This window comes from Mobula hypostoma, chromosome 19 (genome assembly GCF_963921235.1).
Source record: "Mobula hypostoma chromosome 19, sMobHyp1.1, whole genome shotgun sequence".
Taxonomy (NCBI): domain Eukaryota; kingdom Metazoa; phylum Chordata; class Chondrichthyes; order Myliobatiformes; family Myliobatidae; genus Mobula; species Mobula hypostoma.
Window position 1 is genome coordinate 21,259,012 of NC_086115.1, and position 21,512 is coordinate 21,280,523.

At 43.9% G+C, this 21,512-nt stretch overlaps 1 protein-coding gene across 3 annotated transcripts in view; it reads left to right on the top strand.

Moving 5' to 3' along the window:
• Positions 1-786: 786 nt before the first annotated feature.
• The window catches only part of LOC134358895 (protein phosphatase Mn(2+)-dependent 1K-like), a 33,237-nt gene continuing 12,511 nt past the window's right edge, over positions 787-21,512 (top strand). Inside the window, exons 1-4 of one of the 3 annotated variants that reach the window (XM_063071516.1) lie at positions 787-1,118; positions 4,270-4,679; positions 4,764-4,864; positions 19,240-19,405. In XM_063071516.1, coding sequence (XP_062927586.1) covers positions 4,291-4,679; positions 4,764-4,864; positions 19,240-19,405 — 656 coding nt within the window. In that variant the 5' untranslated portion in view covers positions 787-1,118; positions 4,270-4,290. Of the gene's footprint in view, positions 1,119-1,189; positions 1,210-3,883; positions 4,068-4,269; positions 4,680-4,763; positions 4,865-19,239; positions 19,406-21,512 lie in introns of those variants that run through there. The other 2 variants (XM_063071517.1, XM_063071518.1) reach the window with 2 other exon arrangements.

The following is a 21,512-nucleotide window of genomic DNA, read 5'->3' on the forward strand; positions in this document are numbered from 1 at the left end:
AGGTAGACAGTCATTTTCCCATCGGTGGAAATGTCAAGTACTTCAGGAAATAGCCTTACAGAGAGGGATAAAGTTTAAAGAAGATATGCAGGGCACGATTTTTACACAGAGTGGTAGATACCTAGAACTTGCTGCCAGAAGAGGCAGATAATGCAGCGATGTTTTAGAGGCTTTTAGACTGACTCACGGTCATTAGGGAACAGACCATGTACAGGCAGATGGGAATAGTTAGATTGCACCGTGGTTGACACAGACATAGTGAGCTGAAGGACCTGTTTCGTTATTGTAATGCTCTGGGTCTGATGTTCTAATTTTTATCTCGCAACTGCGGTCAAGAGGTAGAGAAACCAATCAGTAACGTAATCACTGGACAAAGTCGTACTGAGCATTGCGGTCCAGTGCAAGATCATAATCTGTAATGGAGAGATTTGCACCGGACACGACTGACAACGAGAACGCATGCTGTGAAGGGACGAAACGGCGCCGGGAACCACTGTCTGTGAAGCACAAAACTGCGCGGTACAGAGCCATGCTGGGCAAAGGCGTCGAGTAAGATGCGTCCTGTACCGGGGTAGATCCACTTTGGGAATTACAAATGACAAACTGGAAGGCTTTGGGAACTGCTGTCCCCGATGGCGGGTGGCGCCAAGGCTTTGACAGTGCAGTGATGGTCTGTGCTGTCCCGTGGCTTGCAGTCGACGGACAGTAAAACAAAATGCACCGTGACAGCGTGTCATGCTGCGGGAGACACATCACCGTGCCTGGGACCGCAGTCCTTCTAATCGCTGTCAGGAGGGAGCAATGCAAACTTTACCAAGACAGACCCGTGACAGAAACACAGGGACTGTTAGGGCACAGTTCCTCCTGAGGAGCACGGACTATGTCAGGACAGACAGTGGTACGCTGTTAACGAACTGAGTCCCTTCGGTCTGCTCCACACTCCCCCCTGCCACCCACTCCACGGGGGTCTGTGGTATCTTGTTCCTCTGCTCAGCGGATTGTCGGAGGCCAGTGAAGTATCACTCCGCGCCCGAATATAAAAGCTGGCCAACGCGTTGCTATTTGCCGAGTGCCTGGGGATTGCTCGTACTCGTAGCGCTTTGTGTGTGTGCGCGCCGGTACGTACGTTGGGTATCGCAAGATCACTGGAAAAATTGGAAGGAGTTTGAAATGCAGAATGAAAGAAGCGGGTGGAGAAGAAAGTAGGAGGTTAGATTGAGTGGGTGGGAGGTGGATAGACGGGGGTGGGCAGGGAGAGGTGGATAGGCGGGGCACGGTCATTAGAATTGTGGAATAGGGGCAATTTCGGCGCCTGTTGGGACTAGTGTTGAGAATTGCAAGTGTGAGGTTGGCTGGTGATTATGGAGGAGACAGTGTTGAATGTGAATGCCGGGTGGTGAAGAAGTTTTATGAGGTTAAAGACTGAGTTAGAGGAGAAGTCCTTTTGGGCTGTTGTGTTCAGACTTAGATAAGGTTTGACTGCCTGGGTGAGAGGGTGAGGATGGGGTGCAGGTGGAGATGTTTGAGTGTCTGGCAGTGGTGTGAAAGGTGGACAGTGGGATTACTGGTATGTCTGGTGGCAAAGTAGGAGCTGGAAACTCCACTGTACTAAGAAAACAATGTTAGTTGGTCAGGAAGCTGGAAGCTGTCACCAATGGAGCTGCTCCAAAATAATTGTATTTCGCAATCTTTCCAACTATTTACTGTCTTTTTCTCTTCGGAGAATTTGGAAGCTGTCATTGCTGGTGGCATCGTTGTCCCGTGCTTTGCCAAGTTCTTCATTTTTGTTTTCCTTGCTTCTCCCCCCCCACACAACTTTTCTGTTAATTCCTTGCTTAAAAAAAAAGTAGCTGTCCAAACCAAACATCTTAATCAAAATTAAAGTTGAATATAAATCTTGGTCAGTTTTTGACTGAAGTCCACCCATTATTGTTTGCTGATGCTCGCTTATACATATTTTTAAGATAATTTTGTAAGTGGTAAATGCTACTGAAACCTTCAAAGTCAAATCCTGGCACTGTCTGCTTCTTTGAATGGTGACTGGGAGAGATCCTAGCTTGGGACAAGGGTCCAGGTACCAACAATGACCTCATGAAGGATTCTGTTGCCTGCCTCGACACAGCTGGGAAGTCATCTCCTTCCAGGAGAGCAGGGATAAAGAGTAGGTTATAATTATTTCTCCCAAGTGTGTGGAGAGCCTTCACTTGATGCAGAGGGAAGAGTTTGTAAATGGGTTAAGATTTTTAAAAACAGAGTTTCTGCAGAGAAAAAGACAGTAAATGTTTGGAAAGATTGCAGAAATACAGTTATTTTGGAGCAGCTCTATTGTTGGGATTCAATTTTCTTTTTCCATTGTATACCCTCTGAAATTAGAAATCAAAAAGCTAATGAACAGTGGATTTGCAGATTTGAGTGAGTGGAGCTGTGATTTCTGACATCCTATGGAAACATCCTATGGGAAGATCCTGTGTAGATGCTGCAATTGTGCATTCTCTTGGAACAGCTCATTTCAGGCCCAAGGTCTGGTTGCACATGCAGCTCTTATGAATGGATCCAGATCTAATGATGTCTGCCCACACATTTAAGTGTTAGGGAACTGGAGCTGCAGCTGGATGACCCTTGACTTGTGTGGGAGAATAAAGAGATGATGCTATTGATAGGAGCTACATGGAGGTAGTCACCTTTAAATTGCAGGTAGCTGGGTGACTGTCAGGAGAGGAAAAGGAAATAAGGCAGACAGTGCAGAATACTTCTATGGCTGTTCCCCTCAATAGCAGGCTTAAAACCATCTGTCATAGGAGTGGAATTAGGCCATTCAGCCCATCGAGTCTGCTTGGCCATTCATGGCTGATCCTGGATCCCACTCAACCCCACACACCTGCCTTCTCGCCATATCCTTTCATGCCCTGACTGATCAGGAAACAATCAACTTCTGTCTTAAATATACCCATGCTCTTGGCCTCCACCACAGGCTGTGGCAGAGGATTCCACAGATTCACTACTCTCTGGCTAAAAAAAATTTCAACCTAACTCAGGTCTAATAAGTCGTCCCTCAATTTTGAGGCTGTGCCCTCTAGTTCTGGATACCCCCACCATAGGAAACATCCTCTCAACATCCAGCCTATCTAGTCCTTTCAACATTTGGTAGGTTTCAATGAGATCCCCCTGAATTCTTCTAAGTTCCAGAGAGTACAGGCCCAAAGCTGCCGAACACTCCTCGTATGTTAACCCCTTCATTCCTGGAATCATCCTCATGAACCTCATATTGTTTGGCTACTGTTGGGTAGCACGAACTATCAGAAGAAAGTTGCAGTGACCAGGTCTGCGCACAGTGTCTGGCTTTGTGGCTTGGAAGGGAACGGACGAATGGAGGAGTGCAGTAGTGATAGGGGACTTCGTGGTTAGAGGAGAAGACAGGATATTCTGTGGATGTGAATGAGACACCCTGATAGTATGTTGCCTCCCAGGTGCCAATGTCAGAGATGTCTCAGATCAGGTCCACAGCATTCTAAAGGGGGAGGGTGAATGGCCGGAGGTTGGGGTACATATTGGTACCAACAACATAGCTAGAAATAGTGATGAGGTCCTGAAGAGAGAATGTATGTAGAAAGCTGAAAGGCAGGACCTCAAGGGTAGTAATCTCTGGATTGTTGCCTATGCCACACATCAGTGAGAGTAAGAATAGGATGATTTAGCAGATGAATATGTGGATGAGGATTCGGTGCAGGGGGCATGTGGAGTAATGCAATCATCTTCTGCTTAGGTGAACCAAGGCAGAATTTTTCCACTTGCATAAAACATTCTCCAAATAGGATGGACTGTTAGGTGTCTTATAGGAAGAGATAGGTTAAGGTACCAGTCATTGCCATGGGTCTCAAGAGTGTGATGATGGGAGGCAGACTGGCTTGGGTCACTCAGAATAGGGTATTGTGGTCTTAAGAGTTTGCAGCACTGGACAGCAGAAATCCAAAGGTGAGTCTGACTGCAGGCTTCACATGGTGCAGTAGGAGGTGGTGACTGATAACACACTGGAACATTACAATGCTTTGATCCAATTGTTCAAAGAGGCGAGTACACGAGACCATCTTTGTGTTGTTTGTATTTTAATTGATAATTTAATTAATCTTTATTATTGAAAACATGAGCCCAGAGATTTTGGTTTAGTGCATTTATGATTTTCAGTAATGAGTGATGTAAAAACTTTTATTTCACCATGCAAATTTTGACCACCAAAGCAATATCAATGAGTTAACATTCTGTTTTCTCTAGGTCTGATAAACTCATCACGCAATGCTTGCAATTGGTCTTGTATGTCGATATCATGGAGCTGCAGCTGCTAAACTAGCAAAGCTCACATCCATCCAGCAAAAATCCTACCTTTCTTCCAGTAATAAAACAAACGGAGCAGCAGTTGAGAGACAGAAACACTTGTCAACTTGGGACAGGTTTGGGAATTGGTTAAGTGACCCAGTTGTTCTACCACCCCGAATAGTAAATCTTCGAAGTAACAAGTTTGCCAACATTGGCTATGCAAGTCAGGTTGGAAAAAGAAGGGGTAATGAAGATCGTTTCAGTATAGTTGAGCTCTCTGATGGGTTGTTCTGTGTTGCTGTCTTTGATGGACATGGAGGGACTGATGCTGCTGAGTTTTGTTCCCGATACATTGGACATTATATTCAGTAAGCAAATATCTATTTCTTAACAGTGCCTGTATTTTTAATAAACTTAGGTGCAATTGGATAATTTTCTTTTAATATTTTTAGACAGAATCTACAGTCAGAAGTAAATTTGGAAAATGTCTTGCTGAAATCTTTTCTTCAAATAGATAGTGACTTCACAGAAAATGCTTGTGATTCAGGAGAAGGTAAATTACAATATTCTGTACTTAATTCTGCAGTTACTAATATCTGGAATGTAGCGTATATGTATAATGAATGAAATGACTTTTGTGTGTGAAACTTTATAGTTTCAAACATTATAGCATTTGTTTATTCCTCTGGATTTGAAAGCACAGTCTAGTTTGAGCATTAACACTTTGGAGAAAGATTTGTATTAGTGGCATACTTGCCACTACTTCAGGACATCACAGAGTGCTCTACTGCTAACAAAGTGTTTATTTCTCAAAAGTGTAGTAAAGTATTGACAACAGAGCAGCTAATATATATTTAACCTCTTTCAAACAACAAAGTGAAAATGACCACATTGTGTTGATACAGTATTGGTAAAGAGATAAATATTGATCAGAATAAAACTGAAAACTCTGTTTTCTCATAAACAGTACACATGGTATCATTTATACTTGCTAGTGAGCAGGACTTAGTATTAATATCTGACAAGAAAGGCCAGGTTTTAACCCAGGTATTGAAATGTTTGCTTTGATAATTCTCTGAAGGGTGTTTAATCTTGCTTTGATTTCCTGTTGTCTTTATTTTCATGTTTTGTTTTAATAATTGCTTTTTATTTATCTTGGTTTTCTCATGGGCTGTGGCTATCCAATGACTGACCTATCCTTGCAGCAGGCACTTCCAATGTGGACTACAGTTAGTCAACCCACATTAGCGGTGCTCTGGGTAAACCGAGTAAGGATTGAGCAAAATGGTGCTGGTGAAACACAGCAGCACATTGCGGGCAGCTTGCAAAACTTCTAAATATACTTCTGAACTACTCTCACTGAAGTCTGCAGCCTGTAGTATCTCTTTAAATAATGACTTTTGAACCATCATAACAAACTAGCGATTTCACAGTCTTCTGAAGGACTTGGTGGACTTAACTCTCAAGCATGCAGGTACGGCATGTTTAAGTGGACCATGGCTGAAAGAAAGATAGGATGGGAGGACTCCAAGCCAGACTAAAACAAAGGGGTATAACATTTCTTCTACCCAGTATCTTAGCAAATGTACAGTTGCTGGAGAACAAGACTGAGCACCTAAGAGCACGATTGCTGTATCAGAGGAAAATAAGGAATTGCTTTGTTAGGTGTTTCATGGAGACATGGCTCACTCTGGACACACCAGATTTGGTGATCAGACCTGAAAGCTGCTTAATGCACAGGATGGACTGGACTGTTGAAATGGAGAAGGCAAAAGATGAGGATCTGTGTTTTATGATAAACCTTGTTGTGCTCAAATGCAGTGGTCTTATTGCACACTTGCACCCTGACCTGGAACATTTAACGATTAAGTGCTGACCATTCTACTTACCAAGGGAATTCTCCTCTGTGATCCTGACCACAGTTTATATACAGTCAAAGGCTGATCTTAAGCAGGCACTCAAGGTACTGAGTCCTGCTATTAGCAAACAAGAAACAACCCACCCTAACACCTTTTCAAATCATTGTCGGGGACTTCAATCGGGCTTGTTTGAATAAATCTCTGCCCATTTATCATGAACATATTCAACCACTGCTATAATTCGATTAGGAATGCCTACCATCCCATGCCCAGACTGCATTTCAGGAAATTTGTTCACTTGTCTGTCCTTTTACTTGCATACAGGCAGAGGCTAAAGAGCAAGGCTGAAGTAGTAAGGACAACAAAAAGCTGGTCAAAGAAGGCAGAGGAGTGTCTACGGGATTGCTTCAAGTCAAGAACTCATCAGAGAATCTGAGCAAATACACCACAGTTGCTTGTACTTCATAAAAACGGTTGTAGACAAGTCAGTCCCCACAAAATGATTCAGAGTCTTCCCCAACCAGAAACCCTGGATGAACCATGAGATCGGCAATCTGCTGACGGCCAGATCAATGGCATTCAGGTCTGGTGACCAAGTAAAATACAAGAGGTGCAGGCACGGTATCTGGAAAGCCATCTCGTGTGTGAACTGGCAGCTCCAGGCCAATTTTGAATCACTGAAGAATGCTCAACAGCTGTATCAGGGCTTGAATGCTATCTCCTCCTCCTACAAAGAGACATAGGTGACAACAACTTCCGCTAATGCCCCACCTCCCCCTCGTACCCCATCTGTTACTTATTTTTATACACACATTCTTTCTCTCACTTTCCTTTTTCTCCCTCTGTCCCTCTGAATATACCCCTTGCCCATCCTCTGGGTTCCCCCCCCCCTTGTCTTTCTCCCTGGGCCTCCTGTCCCATGATCCTCTCATATCCCCTTTGCCAATCACCTGTCCAGCTCTTGGCTCCATCCCTCCCCCTCCTGTCTTCTCCTATCATTTTGGATCTCCCCCTCCCCCTCCAACTTTCAAATCTCTTACTCACTCTTCCTTCAGTTAGTCCTGACAAAGGGTCTCGGCCTGAAACGTCGACTGCACCTCTTCCTATAGATGCTGCCTGGCCTGCTGCGTTCACCAGCAACTTTCATGTGTTTTGCTTGAATTTCCAGCATCTGCAGAATTCCTGTTGTTAGGTGACAACAAGGTTTTGCCCCCAGATGAGCTCAAAGCCTTCTATGCTTGCTTTGACTGTCAAAACATGGTGGAACCTTCGTGAACTCCCACATGCCCCGATGACGCTGTGATTTCAGTATCTGTGGCAGACGTGACAGCATCCTTCAAGGGGGTAAAGCCGCAGAAGGCATCCAGCCCAGATGGGGTGCCTGGCAGAGTACTTGTGACCTGTGCTGATCAACTGGCTGGAGTGTTCACTAATATTTTTAACCTCTCGCTTCGGCAGTCTGAGGTACCCACCTGGTTCAATTACACCGGTGCCTAAGAAGAACACGGTAACCTGCACCAATGACCATCGTTCAGTAGCTCTTATATCCACTGTGATGAAGAGCTGATTGAGAGGTTGGTGATAAAACATATCAATTCCTGCCTAAGAGCTGACGTGGATACACTCCAATTTGCCTACTGTCACAACAGGTCAACGGCGGATGCCATTTCACTGGCTCATCACTCAACCCTGGAATATCTGTACGGCGAAGATGCATACCCTTAGATATAGAATTAGGCCATTCGGCTCATTGAGATTGCTCCACCGGTTGATCATAGCTGATCCATTTTCCTCTCAACCCCATTCTCCTGCCTTTTCCCTGTGATCTTTCACGCCCCGACTTATCAAGAACCTATCAAGCTCCGCCTTAAATACACCCAAAAGACCTGACCTCCATAGCCACCTGTAGCAACGAATTCCATAGATCCACCACCTTCTGGCTAGAGAAATTCCTCCTAATCTCCAATGTAAATGAACGGCCCTCTGTTCTGAGATTGTGCAGTATGATCCTAGACTCCCCCACTATAGGAAACATCCACTCTTTCAAGGCCTTTCAACATTCAATATGTTTCAATGAGATCCTTCCTTGTCCTTCTCAGTTTCAGGGAGTACAGACCCAGAGCAATTAGATGCTTTTCATATGACAATCTTTTCATTCCCAGAATCATTTTCATAGCCTCCTTAGAGCCTTCTCCAATGTCAACAAATCCTTTTTTAGTTAAGCGGCCCAAGCCTGCTCGCAGTGCTCCAAGTGAGGCCTCGCCAGTGCCTTATGAAGCCTCAGCATTTTATCTTTGTTTTTATATTCTAGTCCTCTGGAAATGAATGCTAACATTGCATTTGCCTTCTTCACCACCAACTTAACCTGCAAGTTACTCTTCAGGGAATCCCACATGAGGACTCCGAGGTCTCTTTGCACCTCAGATTATTGAATTTTCACTGCGTTTAGAGAATAGTCCATGTTTTTTATTCCTTCTTCCAAAGTGCATGACCATACTTTTCCTGGCACTGTATTCGATCTGCCATTTCTTTGCCCATTCTCGTAATCTTTCTAAGTCCTCCTGCAGCCTCCCTGCTTCCTCAACACTACCTGTCCCTCCACCTATCTTTGTATCAACTGCAAACTTGGTCACAAAGCCATCAATTCTGTCATTCAAATCATTGACATTCAACATAAAAAGAAGCGGTCCCGACACCGACTCCTGTGGAACACCACTAGTCACTGGCAGCCAATCAGAAAAGGCTCCCCTTTTTCCCACTCTTTGTCTTCTGCCAATCAGCTAATGCGCTATCCATGCTAGAATCTTTCCTGTAATACCATGGGCTCTTATCTTGCCAAGCAGCCTCATGTGTGGCACCTTGTCAAAGGGCTTCTGAAAATCCAAGTACACAACATCCACTGACTCTCCTTTGTGTATCCTGCTGTTATTTCCTCAAAGAATTCCAACAGATTTGCCAGGCAAGGTTTTCCCTTAAGGAAGCCATGCTGACTTTGGCCTGTTTTACCACGTGCCTCCAAATACCCCTAATCCTCATCTTTAATAATCGACCAATATCTTCCCAACTACTGAGGTCAGACTAACTGGACTATAATTTCCTTCTTTCTGCTTCCTTCCCCTCTTGAAGAGTGGAGTGCAATTTTCAAACTTCCAGTCATAGTCATACTTTATTGATCCCGAGGGAAACACGAGGAATTCTGCAGATGCTGGAAATTCAAGCAACACACATCAAAGTTGCTGGTGAACGCAGCAGGCCAGACAGCATCTCTAGGAAGAGGTACAGTCAATGTTTCGGGCTGAGACTCTTTGTCAGGACTAACTGAAGGAAGAGCTAGTAAGAGGTTTGAAAGTGGGAGGGGGAGGGGGAGATCCAAAATGATAGGAGAAGACAGGAGGGGGAGGGATGGAGCCAAGAGCTGGACAGGTGATTGGCAAAAGGGATATGAGAGGATCATGGGACAGGAGGCCCAGAGAAAAGGAAAGGGGGGAGGGGGGTACTGACCTCTACCTTGCTGAGGCACAGCGACAACTCACGGATGCCTCCTCTTATTTACCCCTTGATCGTGACCCCACTAAGGAGCACCGGGCCATTGTCTCCCACACCGTCACCGACTTTATCCGCTCAGGGGATCTCCCATCCACTGTTACCAACCTTATAGTTCCCACACCTCGCCCTTCCCGTTTCTACCTCCTACCCAAGATCCACATACCTGCCCGTCCTGGCAGACCTATTGTCTCAGCTTGCTCCTGCCCCACCAAACTTGTTTCTGCATACCTTGACATGGTTTTATCCCCCCTTGTTCAATCCCTTCCTACCTATGTTCGTGACACTTCTCACGCTCTTAAACTTTTCGATGATTTTCGGTTCCCTGGCCCCCAGCGCTTTATTTTCACCATGGATGTCCAGTCCCTATATACTTCCATCCCCCATCAGGAAGGTCTCAAAGCTCTCCGCCACTTTTTGGATTCCAGACCTAATTAGTTTCCCTCTACCACCACTCTGCTCCGTCTAGCGGAATTAGTCCTTACTCTTAATAATTTCTCCTTTGGCTCCTCCCACTTCCTCCAAACTAAAGGTGTAGCTATGGGCACCTGTATGGGTCCTAGCTATGCCTGCCTTTTTGTTGGCTTTGTGGAACGATCTATGTTCCAAACCTATTCTGGTATCTGTCCCCCACTTTTCCTTCGCTACATCGACAACTGCATTGGCGCTGCTTCCTGCACGCATGCTGAGCTCGTTGACTTCATTAACTTTGCCTCCAACTTTCACCCTGCCCTCAAGTTTACCTGGTCCATTTCCGACACCTCCCTCCCCTTTCTAGATCTTTCTGTCTCTATCTCTGGAGACAGCTTATCTACTGATGTCTACTATAAGCCTACTGACTCTCACAGCTATCTGGACTATTCCTCTTCTCACCCTGTCTCTTGCAAAAATGCCATCCCCTTCTCGCAATTCCTCCGTCTCCGCCGCATCTGCTGTCAGGATGAGGCTTTTCATTCCAGGACGAGGGAGATGTCCTCCTTTTTTAAAGAAAGGGGCTTCCCTTCCTCCACCATCAACTCTGCTCTCAAACGCATCTCCCCCATTTCACGCATATCTGCTCTCACTCCATCCTCCCGCCACCCCACTAGGAATAGGGTTCCCCTGGTCCTCATCTACCATCTCACCAGCCTCTGGGTCCAACATATTATTCTCCGTAACTTCCGCCATCTCCAACGGGATCCCACCACTAAGCACATCTTTCCCTCCCCCCCCCCGCTTTCCGCAGGGATCATTCCCTATGCGACTACCTTGTCCGTTCATTCCCCCCCATCGCTCCCCACTGATCTCCCTCCTGGCACTTATCCTTGTAAGCGGAACAAGTGCTACACATGCCCTTACACTTCCTCCCTTACCACTATTCAGGGCCCCAGACAGTCCTTCCAGGTGAGGCAACACTTCACCTGTGAGTCGGCTGGTGTGATATACTGCGTCCGGTGCTCCTGATGTGGCCTTCTATATATTGGTGAGACCCGACGCAGACTGGGAGATCGTTTTGCTGAACACCTACGCTCTGTCCGCCAGAGAAAGCAGGATCTCCCAGTGGCCACACATTTTAATTCATTCCCATTCTGATATGTCTATCCACGGCCTCCTCTACTGTAAAGATGAAGCCACACTCAGGTTGGAGGAACAACACCTTATATTACGTCTGGGTAACCTCCAACCTGATGGCATGAACACTGATTTCTCTAACTTCCGCTAATGCCCCACTTCCCCCTTGTACCCCATCTGTTATTTATTTTTATACACACATTCTTTCTCTCTCTCTCCTTTTTCTCCCTCCGTCCCTCTGACTATACCCCTCGCCCATCCTCTGGGTTTCCCCCTCCCCCTTGTCTTTCTTCTCCCTGGGCCTCCTGTCCCATGATCCACTCATATCCCTTTTGCCAATCACCTGTCCAGCTCTTGGCTCCATCCCTCCCCCTCCTGTCTTCTCCTATCATTTTGGATCTCCCCCTCCCCCTCCCACTTTCAAATCTCTTACTAACTCATCCTTCAGTTAGTCCTGACGAAGGGTCTCGGCCCGAAACGTCGACTGTACCTCTTCCTAGAGATGCTGTCTGGCCTGCTGCGTTCACCAGCAACTTTGATGTGTGTTGCTTGATCCTGAGGGAAATTGGTTTTCGTTACAGTTGCACCATAAATAATTAAATAGTAATACAAGCATAAATAGTTAAATAGTAGTGTGTAAATTATGCCAGGAAATAAGTCCAGGACCAGCCTATTGGCTCAGGGTGTCTGACCCTCCAAGGGAGGAGTTGTAAAGTTTGATGGCCACAGGCAGGAATGACTTCCTATGATGCTCTGTGTTGCATCTCAGTGGAATGAGTCTCTGGCTGAATGTACACCTGTGCCCACCCAGTACATTATGTAGTGGATGGGAGACATTGTCCAAGATGGCATGCAACTTGGACAGCATCCTCTTTTTAGACACCACCGTCAGAGAGTCCAGTTCCATCCCCACAACATCACTGGCCTTACGAATGAGTTTGTTGATTCTGTTGGAGTCTGCTACCCTCAGCCTGCTGCCCCAGCACACAACAGCAAACACGATCGCACTCCACAGGGATCATGCCAGAATGTAGTTATTCTTAAAATATCACAATCTCCACAATCTCTTCAGATACTTCTTCATAATCCTGGGGTATAGTCCATCTGGTCCAAGTAACTTATGTATCTTTAGGTCTTTCAGCTTCCCAAGCAGCTCTCCTCTAGTAATAGCAACTGCATTGACTTCTGCCCCTTGACTCTCTCAAACTTCCAGCATACTGCGAGTGTCTTAGACAGTGAAGACTGATGCAAAATACATACTCAATTCATCCGCCATCTCCTTCACCCCAATGCTACCTCTTCGGCATCATTTTCCACCAGCCAATATCTACTCTTGCCTCGCTTTTACTCTTAATATATCGAAAAAACTTTAGTATCCTCTTTGATATTATTGGCTAAGTAACCTTAATATTTCATGTTTTCCTTCCCTATAGCTTTTTTTAGTTGCATTCTGTTGGTTTTTAAAAGCTTTCCAATCCTCTAACTTCTCACTAATTTTTGCTCTGTTATACACCCTCTCTTTTGCTTTTATGTTGGCTTTGACTTCACTTGTCAGCCACAGTTGAGTTATCCTGCTTTTAGAATACTCTCTTCTTTGGGATGTATCTATCCTGTGCCTTCCAAATTTCTCCCAGAAACTCCAGACATTACTTTCCTGCTGTCATCCCTACCAGTTCCCCTTCCAATTAACTTTGACCAGCTCCTCTCTCATGCCTCTGTAATTTCCTTTTACTCCACTGAAATACTGATACATTTGACTTCAGCTTCTCCCTGTCAAACTGCAGGGTGAATTCTATCATATTTTGATCACTGTCTCCTATAGGTTCCTTTACTGTAAGCTCCCTAATCAAATCCGGTTTATTACACGACACCCAATCCAGAATAGGTGATCCCCTAGTGGGCTCAACCACAGGCTGGTCTGAAAAGCCATCCCTTAGACTCATTCTACAAATTCTCTCACTTTGGATCGAAATTCAACACCAACCTGATTTTTCCAAACTACCTGTGTATTGCAATCCCCCATGACTATTTACAGATCTTATTGAAACGTATAAAATCCTAAAGGGATTGGACAGGCTAGATGCAGGAAGATTGTTCCCGATGTTGGGGAAGTCCAGAACGAGGGGTCACAGTTTGAGGATAAAGGGGAAGCCTTTTAGGACCGAGATTAGGAAAAACTTCTTCACACAGAGAGTGGTGAATCTTTGGAATTCTCTGCCACAGGAAACAGTTGAGGCCAGTTCATTGGCTATATTTAAGAGGGAGTTAGATATGGCCCTTGTGGCTAAAGGGATCAGAGGGTATGGAGGGAAGACTGGTACAGGGTTCTGAGTTGGATGATCAGCCATGATCATACTGAATGGCGGTGCAGGCTCGAAGGGCCGAATGGCCTACTCCTGCACCTATTTTCTACGTTTCTATGTTTCTACGTTTAGTATTGCTACCATTCGGAGATCTCGCATTGGGGTCTTTTTACCCTTACAGTTCCTGCCCACAACGATTCTACATCTTTTGATCCTGTGTCACCTCTTTCTGAGGATTTGATTTCTTTGTTTTAACCAATGAAGCAATGCCATCTCCTCTACCTACCTGCCTGTCCTTTTGATACAACGTGTATCCTTGGACATTAAGCTCCCAACTATAATCCCTTTCAGCCATGACTCAGTGATGCCCACAATATCATACTTGTCAATATCTAACTGTGCTACAAGATCGTCCACCTTATTCCATATACGTGGGCATTCTAATATAACACCTTCAGTCCTGTATTCGCCACCCTTTTCGATTTTGTCCCCAGTTACACTGCAGCTCATCCCACTGACTGCAATTTTGCCCTATCATCTACCTGTCTTTCCTGACAGTCTCACAGACTGCCTCTGCTTGTGAACCAACAGCCCATCTGCAGCCCTATCACTTCATTCTCCAACCCCAGCCCTATCATCCTGTTTTCCATCCCCCTTCCAAATCAGTTTAAACCCTGCCCAACAGTCTAGCAAACCTGCCCACAAAAAATATTGATTTCCCCTCAGATTCAGGTATAAAAAGTCGCTTTTGTACAGGTCATACCTTCACCAGAAGGGATCCCAATGATTCAGACATTTGAAACACTGCACCTGTTCCTCAGCCAGACATTCATCTGCCAAATAATCCTTTCCTTAACCTCTCTGGCACGTGGCACAGGCATCAATCCAGAGATAACTAACCAGGAGCTCCTGCTTTTTAGATTTCTACCTAGCTCCCTAAATTTTCTCTTCAGGACCTCCTCACTTTTCGTACTTATGTCATTGGTTCCAATACACACCAAGACTTCTGGCTGCTCCCCTGTCTCATTTAGAATGCCATGGACCCGATCTGAGACATGCCTGATCTTGGCATCCTGGAGGCAACATACCATCTGGGTGTTTCTGTTGCATTCACAGAATCTCATGTCTTCTCCAGTGACTATGGAATCCCCTTTCACTACTGCAGCCCACTTCTCCCCCTTCCCTCCTGAACCACAATGCCATGCTCAGTGCCAGAGACCTGTCACTTGCGGTTTCTGCCTGGTAGGTCTCCCCCAACTCCCACTCCCACTCCCACCCCACCCCACAGAATCCAAAGTGTATACTTATTATTGCGGGGGTACTCTGCACTGGCTGCCCATTTGATCTCCCGCTCCTGCCTCGTGCAACTTAGGGTTGACTATCTCCCTGTAGCTTCTATCTGTGATGTTCTCATTCTCCCATATGAGCTGAAGGATGCTCTTCATAATTTACAGTTTGGCATTCACTGCTATCATCCCCTCAAAACTAATCAATTATCTTCAAGACCTTGGCCTCAATACCTCCTTGCATAATTGAATCTTTGATTTCTTCACTTGCATACCCCAGTCAGTTCAGGTTGGCAACAAAATCTTCTCCACGGTATCCATCAGCGCAGGTGCATCACAACGCTGTGTGCTTAGCCCCTGCTCTACTGGCTTTCTACTTGTGACTCGGAGGCTGAGCACAGCTCCAATGCTTTATTTAAGTTTGCTGATGACACCACTGTTATTGTTCAAATCAAAGGTGGTGATGAATCAGCATATAGGAGGGAGATTGGAAGTCTGGCTGTGTGGTGCCACACCAACAACCTCTCACTCACTGGCAGCAAGAAACTGATTATTGACGTCATGAGGAGGGAACCAGAGGTCCTTGAGCCAGTCCTCATCAGGGGATCAGAGGTAGAGAGGGTCAGTAACTTTAAATTCCTTGGTGTTATCATTTCAGAGGATCTGTCTTGGGTCCAGTACGTAAATGCCAGTGCCTCTACCATCTTAGAAGTTTGTGAAGATTTGGCAACTCATCTAAAACCTTGACAAACTTCTATAGATGTGCGGTGGAGAGTATATTGACTGGCTGCTTCCTAGCCTGGTATGGAAATGCCAATGCCCTTGAATGTAAATGGCTACAAGAAGTACTTTATACAGCCCAGTCCATCATGGGTAAAGCCCTCCCTTCTATCGAACACATCTACATGGAGTGCTATTGCAGGAAAGCAGCATCTATCAAGGACTCCCACCATCCAAGTTGTGCCCTCTTCTCACTGCTGCCATCAATAAGGCACAGGAGTCTCAGGACTCTCAGCACCAGGTTCAGGAACAGTTATTACCCCTCAACCATCAGGCTCTTGAACCAGAGTGGTGACTTCACTCAACTCTTCATCTTATGTTCTTATCTCATGTTGCTTATTTAATATTATTATTTATTTTTTTTTCTTTTTGCCCAGTTTGTTGTCTTTTGCATATTGGTTGTTCATCCTGTTGGGTGAAATCTTTGATTGATTCTATTGTGTTTCTTACATTTACTGTGCATGCCCACAAGAAAATGAACGTCAGGGTTGGATATGATTATGTACATGTACCTTGATAATAAGTTTACTTTGAATTTGAACTTTGAACAGGAGAATGTTCTCAAGTGACAGCAAGCAGATCACATTGGAGCTGTCCATGAAGACCTTGATAATAATTTTACTATGAACTTCGAAGTTTTTGAACTTTGGATTCCAATTTAGATTCAGATTTATTTGTCATGTATACATCGAAGTATGCAGTGCTACGTCTGAGGAGGTGCTGGGAGCAGCCTTCAAGTGTCGCCACACATTCCGGCACTAACATAGTGTGCCCACAATGCTTAGCAAAACAACACAAGCAGCAGCGACAGCAACAAGAGAACAGAACAAGACAACAGCAGCGAAACAATTCCCTACCTCACCCTCTCACCACCTCACACACAAATAGGCCTCCATCCCCAGGACACCCACACCCTGGTGCCAGACTCTCAGATATCGGGCTTTCACCTCCAGTCCATGGTCCAGACTCTTAGGCTCCACCGTTCCTTTACCGAACCATAAACACATTTGCAAACATCTGATTGTGTACTGATCACCACATTGACACTTACTTTCAAATGCCAGAATGAATTAAACTTGACAGTGTTAGACAGCTGTCTTACTTCTACCAATTTTAAGTAAATTTGCTCGATGGACCTAGGCATTGTCACTGATAATTGTTGATATTGCTGACTCTTGCCTTTAGCCTGAATTCCCTTGTTTTGTATCCTACTAAATGCTTTTTCATCTCTCAGATTTGAAAGTGCAATCCTCTCACCAGGGCTTGTATACAAACTTAGCTCACTCTGCTCACAGTCATGTGATTCAGCGGTGGGAAGGCCGCCTTCCATAAGCCACACACATCCGGGGTTGGCATGATTTGGGTTCAACCAGATAGGAAAGTCAGGGTGTTCTGACTGAGGACCGCTGTGTAAATACTGCCCCATACACAGTTATCTCTTGCTAGGAAATGACAGATCACGCACTGGCATAAACTTACCAAGGCAGTAGATTTTGCAACTTTAACAATCAGTTTCCTGAAAAAGAAAAGAAAGAGGGATCCATTACAGTTAAACTGTCTGAATGTGGACATAAATGTTGGAGCTCATTTCTGGATTAGTAAGGTGCTTCACTTTGAATACTCACGTGCTGAACCCACATTCTGCATGAAAGACACCGGCCACAGTTTGAACTTCCCTCAAACCAATTCGAATAAACTGGCTAATTCAGCACTTGCTCCTTTGAACCATTCATCTGCACAAAGCACTTCTTACAACATGGTCTCTCCTTCAGGTGGGATCCTCTGAGGATCTTCCCTGTGCTCTTCTTCGCACCTCCTGCCAAAAGCCCCCAAACCAGACTACTTGTCCTTCAGAAACACTCTTACTAACAGGACGTGCTGGTTTTGCAGAAAACTGCTAAAATAAAAATACCTCACGGCATAGCAATAGAAATCTTAGCCAGGGCATTACAAAAGCATCTGTTTCCAGATTTGATGGTCTGTTGGTGTATCCTATGATATAAGAATATCATGAAAAGATTGTTGTTAAAAGAAGAATTTCATTAGCTGCAGTTTTTTTTCCCCGTCATGAGCTTTATTCATGGGAAACAGTCAGATAAAATAATTATCCTCAATCTGTAAATGTTCATGCAAAAGGAAACACCTAACTAAAGAGGAGAGCTTTTAACTAGCTTTTCAAGATTACTTCTGAGTGTTTAACCATATGGATAGATAACTTAGTCTGATTTTGGTATAATGCAATAGATTAAATAAACTGCTCTAAAATATAACACGAAGAAGAGTTATCAAGAGATTTCTTAATTGGTTTTTAAATAAGCCATACTAGGCTTTTGTTTGTTACAGCCTTTATATTTCAGTCCAGGTGAAGGGATCCAGCTGTTCCTTGTTTGGGCTACTGAAGACTATTGAGATTTTAAACATAATTATGTCAACTCTTTGGCTTCATCTTTATTTCTGTATTAATGACTCGTTTTTAGATTTGCATTGTATTTCTGCAGAGCTGATTACATTTTAGTATGTTACAGTATTTCAGTTGGACTTAAAATTACTTTTGTTTGTTAAATTGCACTGATGGGATCCATGACAAACGAGGGGTGATTGATAAGTTTGTGGCCTAATGTAGACGGAGTCAGTTTTAGAAAACTTAGCACATTTTTTTTCCTACATTCACACACTTAGTCCAGCGGTCGTGGAGCATACGGATCCCTTCTTTGTAGAAGTCGGCATCTTGGACCTCTAGAAGTGGTCCACAGCAGGGGTGATTGATAAGTTTGTGGTCTAAAGTAAAGGGAGATGAGGAGAAACTTCAAACTTTCTGCATTTTCATTCAAAGAGTTGAGCTGCATGTGCATGTAATGAGAGCTGTATAACTCATCTCCTTCTACCTTAGGCTACAAACTTATCAATCACCCCTGCTGTGGACCACCTGGAGGTCAAAGATGCTCTCGTTACATGCACATGCAGTTCATCTCTTTGAGTGATAATACAGAAAGTTTGAAGTTAATAACTCACCTCTTTCTACCTTAGGCTACAAACTTATCAATCACCCCAGCTGTGGACGACTTCTACAAAGAAGGGATCCGTATGCTCTACGACCGCTGGACTAAGTGTGTACATGTAGTAGGGGACTATGTTGAAAAATAAATGTGCTAGGTTTTCTAAAATTGACTCCTTCTACCTTAGGCCACGAACTTATCAATCACCCCTCGTAATTAGTTCAAAGGGCAACAAACTTGTTTGAGGAGTCCTTGATTTTCTCCACGACTGTGAACTAAGAAAAATTGGTGACTTCATCACAGTAAGAATTTATATTATCAGCAGGGGTGTGGCTGTGGGAGTGGAATTTTGATGAAGACCTGCTGGGTTTGTCATGGAACTTAAGTGCTATGGTCTTTTTGAATAACAGCTCTTTTGGTTACTTCTGAACTAACAGTAGGAATATTTAATTGGTAATATAGCCTTTGTTTTTGAAAGCCTTGATTTGGTTTTGTTCTTCTCAATCAGATTCTGTCTGTTCTCTTGTGATGGGATAATCTAAGGCAATTTTAGCTGGACTTCAATAGGCTGATAATTCACATTTTGCTTGTACCGATTTTAATCTTTCAGACGCACTGTTCACATCAGGAACCACAGCAACTGTGGCTTTGTTAAAGGATGCATCTCTTCTTACGGTGGCTAATGTTGGCGATAGTCCAGCTATTCTTTGTCGTGAAGGAAAAGCTGAACAATTAACCGAAGATCACACCCCAAGGAGGCATGATGAAAGGAAAAGGTGACTTGCACTATAATGTAAATTTTCAAAACAATTTCATTCAAGTGACCACTTAAAAATGCATTAATACAAGTTTACTATATTAAGTCAGTGGTATAATGCCAGTGATGGGGAACTAGTTAAAACATTGATTCAAAATGTTAAGAATTTTTGTTGGCTTTCAAATGATTAATTTTAGAATTGTCACTGAAAAGGAGAGAGATTGGTAAAAAAATGCCACAAATGGACTTTGTTTCCAATGAACAGAAATGATGTGAAATGTCAGTTGTCACCAAACTCCAGGCAAAATACACTCTATCTACTACCACCCTATATTTTCTATGGGCAAGCAAATTCTTAATCCACACAGGCAATTTACCTGGATCAATTGCCTCCTGACTTTGTGAATGAGCCTATCATAGGGAACTTTATCAAACACCTTACTAAAAATTAAATACACCACAGGACTCCTGCTGAAGGGTTTCGGCCCAAAATTTTGACTATTCTTTTCCATAGATGCTGCCTGGCCTGCTGAGTTCCTCCAGCATTTTGTGTGTGTTGCTTAGATTTCCAGCATTTACAGATTTTTCTCTTGTTTGTGATTGGTTCCCTAATCAGACCATGCTTCTCCAAATACTCATATATCCTGTCTCTACAAATCCTTTCCAATAATTGCCCACCATTGAAGTAAGACCCATGGGTCTATAATTTCCAGAGTTATCCTTAATCCCTTTCTTGAACAAAGGAATAACATTTACCATCCTTCAATCTTCTGATACTACTCCTATAGCCAGTAAGGATGCAAAGATCATCGCCAAAGGCACAGTAATCTCTTCCCTTACCTCCCATAGTAATTTGGGATATATCGCGTCCAGCCCCAGGGACTTATCTATCCCAATGTTTTTTAAAAGTTCCAGCGAATCATTCCTTAACCTCTATGTTCTAGCATATCAACTCATTTTATACTATCCTCACAAACATCGAGGTTTCTTTCATTGGTGAACACTGAAGTAAATTATTCATTAAGGACCTCCCCTAACTCCAGGCATATGTTTCCTCTTTTATCCCTGATTAGTTCTGGTCTCTAGACATCCTCCTGCTCTTCACATATATTTAGTACACCTGGCACCTGGGGGCAGGGAAGGTTTGTTAATCTTTCTCACCAAGGCCTTCTCATGCCATCTTCTAGCTCTCCTACATACATTCCTTAGTTTTCCCTGGCTATCTTGTAACTCTCTGGATTCTTAATCTTCCTCTCATCTAGCTGTTCCACGTCTCTTATCAATCATGATATAGATCATGGAAATAGGGGCACAGACACAGTGGATGGAGATTAATCCAGACAGGTGTGAGGTGTTGATTTTTGGGAGATTAAATGCAAAATGAAAGTTTACAGTAAATTTCAGGATCCTTGGGAGCATTGATTTACAGAGACAAATCCACAGCTCCTCGACAGCGGGTGTGTGCTGTGGGGGGTGGGTGGGGGGGGGGAGACCAGGTACGACAGCAATGTTTAAGAGGCATTTAGTCAGGAATGGAGAGATGCAGATCATGTGCAAACAGATGGGATTAGTTTAGAGCAACATTATGGTTGGCACAGACATCATGGGCCAAAGACCCTGTCACTGTGGTGCATTACTCTATGTTCAAAGTCATTGATACACCTCATGAATAGCATTGACCTTAGAATCGATTTCTGTGTTACTTAATTAGTCACTAATTGTCACCTAGAAAATGAGCCTACTTCCTACACTCCCTTTTGCGCCTGGGACCAATTCATGCCAGAACATTATCCCCAATCCCATGGGCTTTAATTTTGCACACTGACCTTATGGAAAGCTTTCAAGAAGTCCAGGTACATCATACCCACTGGTTCTTTTATTTATTCTACCAGTTAAAAAATGCCACTATATTCATCATATTTTCAATTATGATTTTCCTTTCATAAATTCATGTTGACTTTATCCAGTTCCATTAAGGATTTTCAAGTATTCCTTTACTATTACTTCGCTGGACAATAAATTTTTTCGGAAGTGTTACTTCCTCAGAATTTTTTTCTTTTTGTTTATGATCGACCACTTGAAGCTGAACACAAATATAATTTCAGGTGACTTGTATCACATAGGAA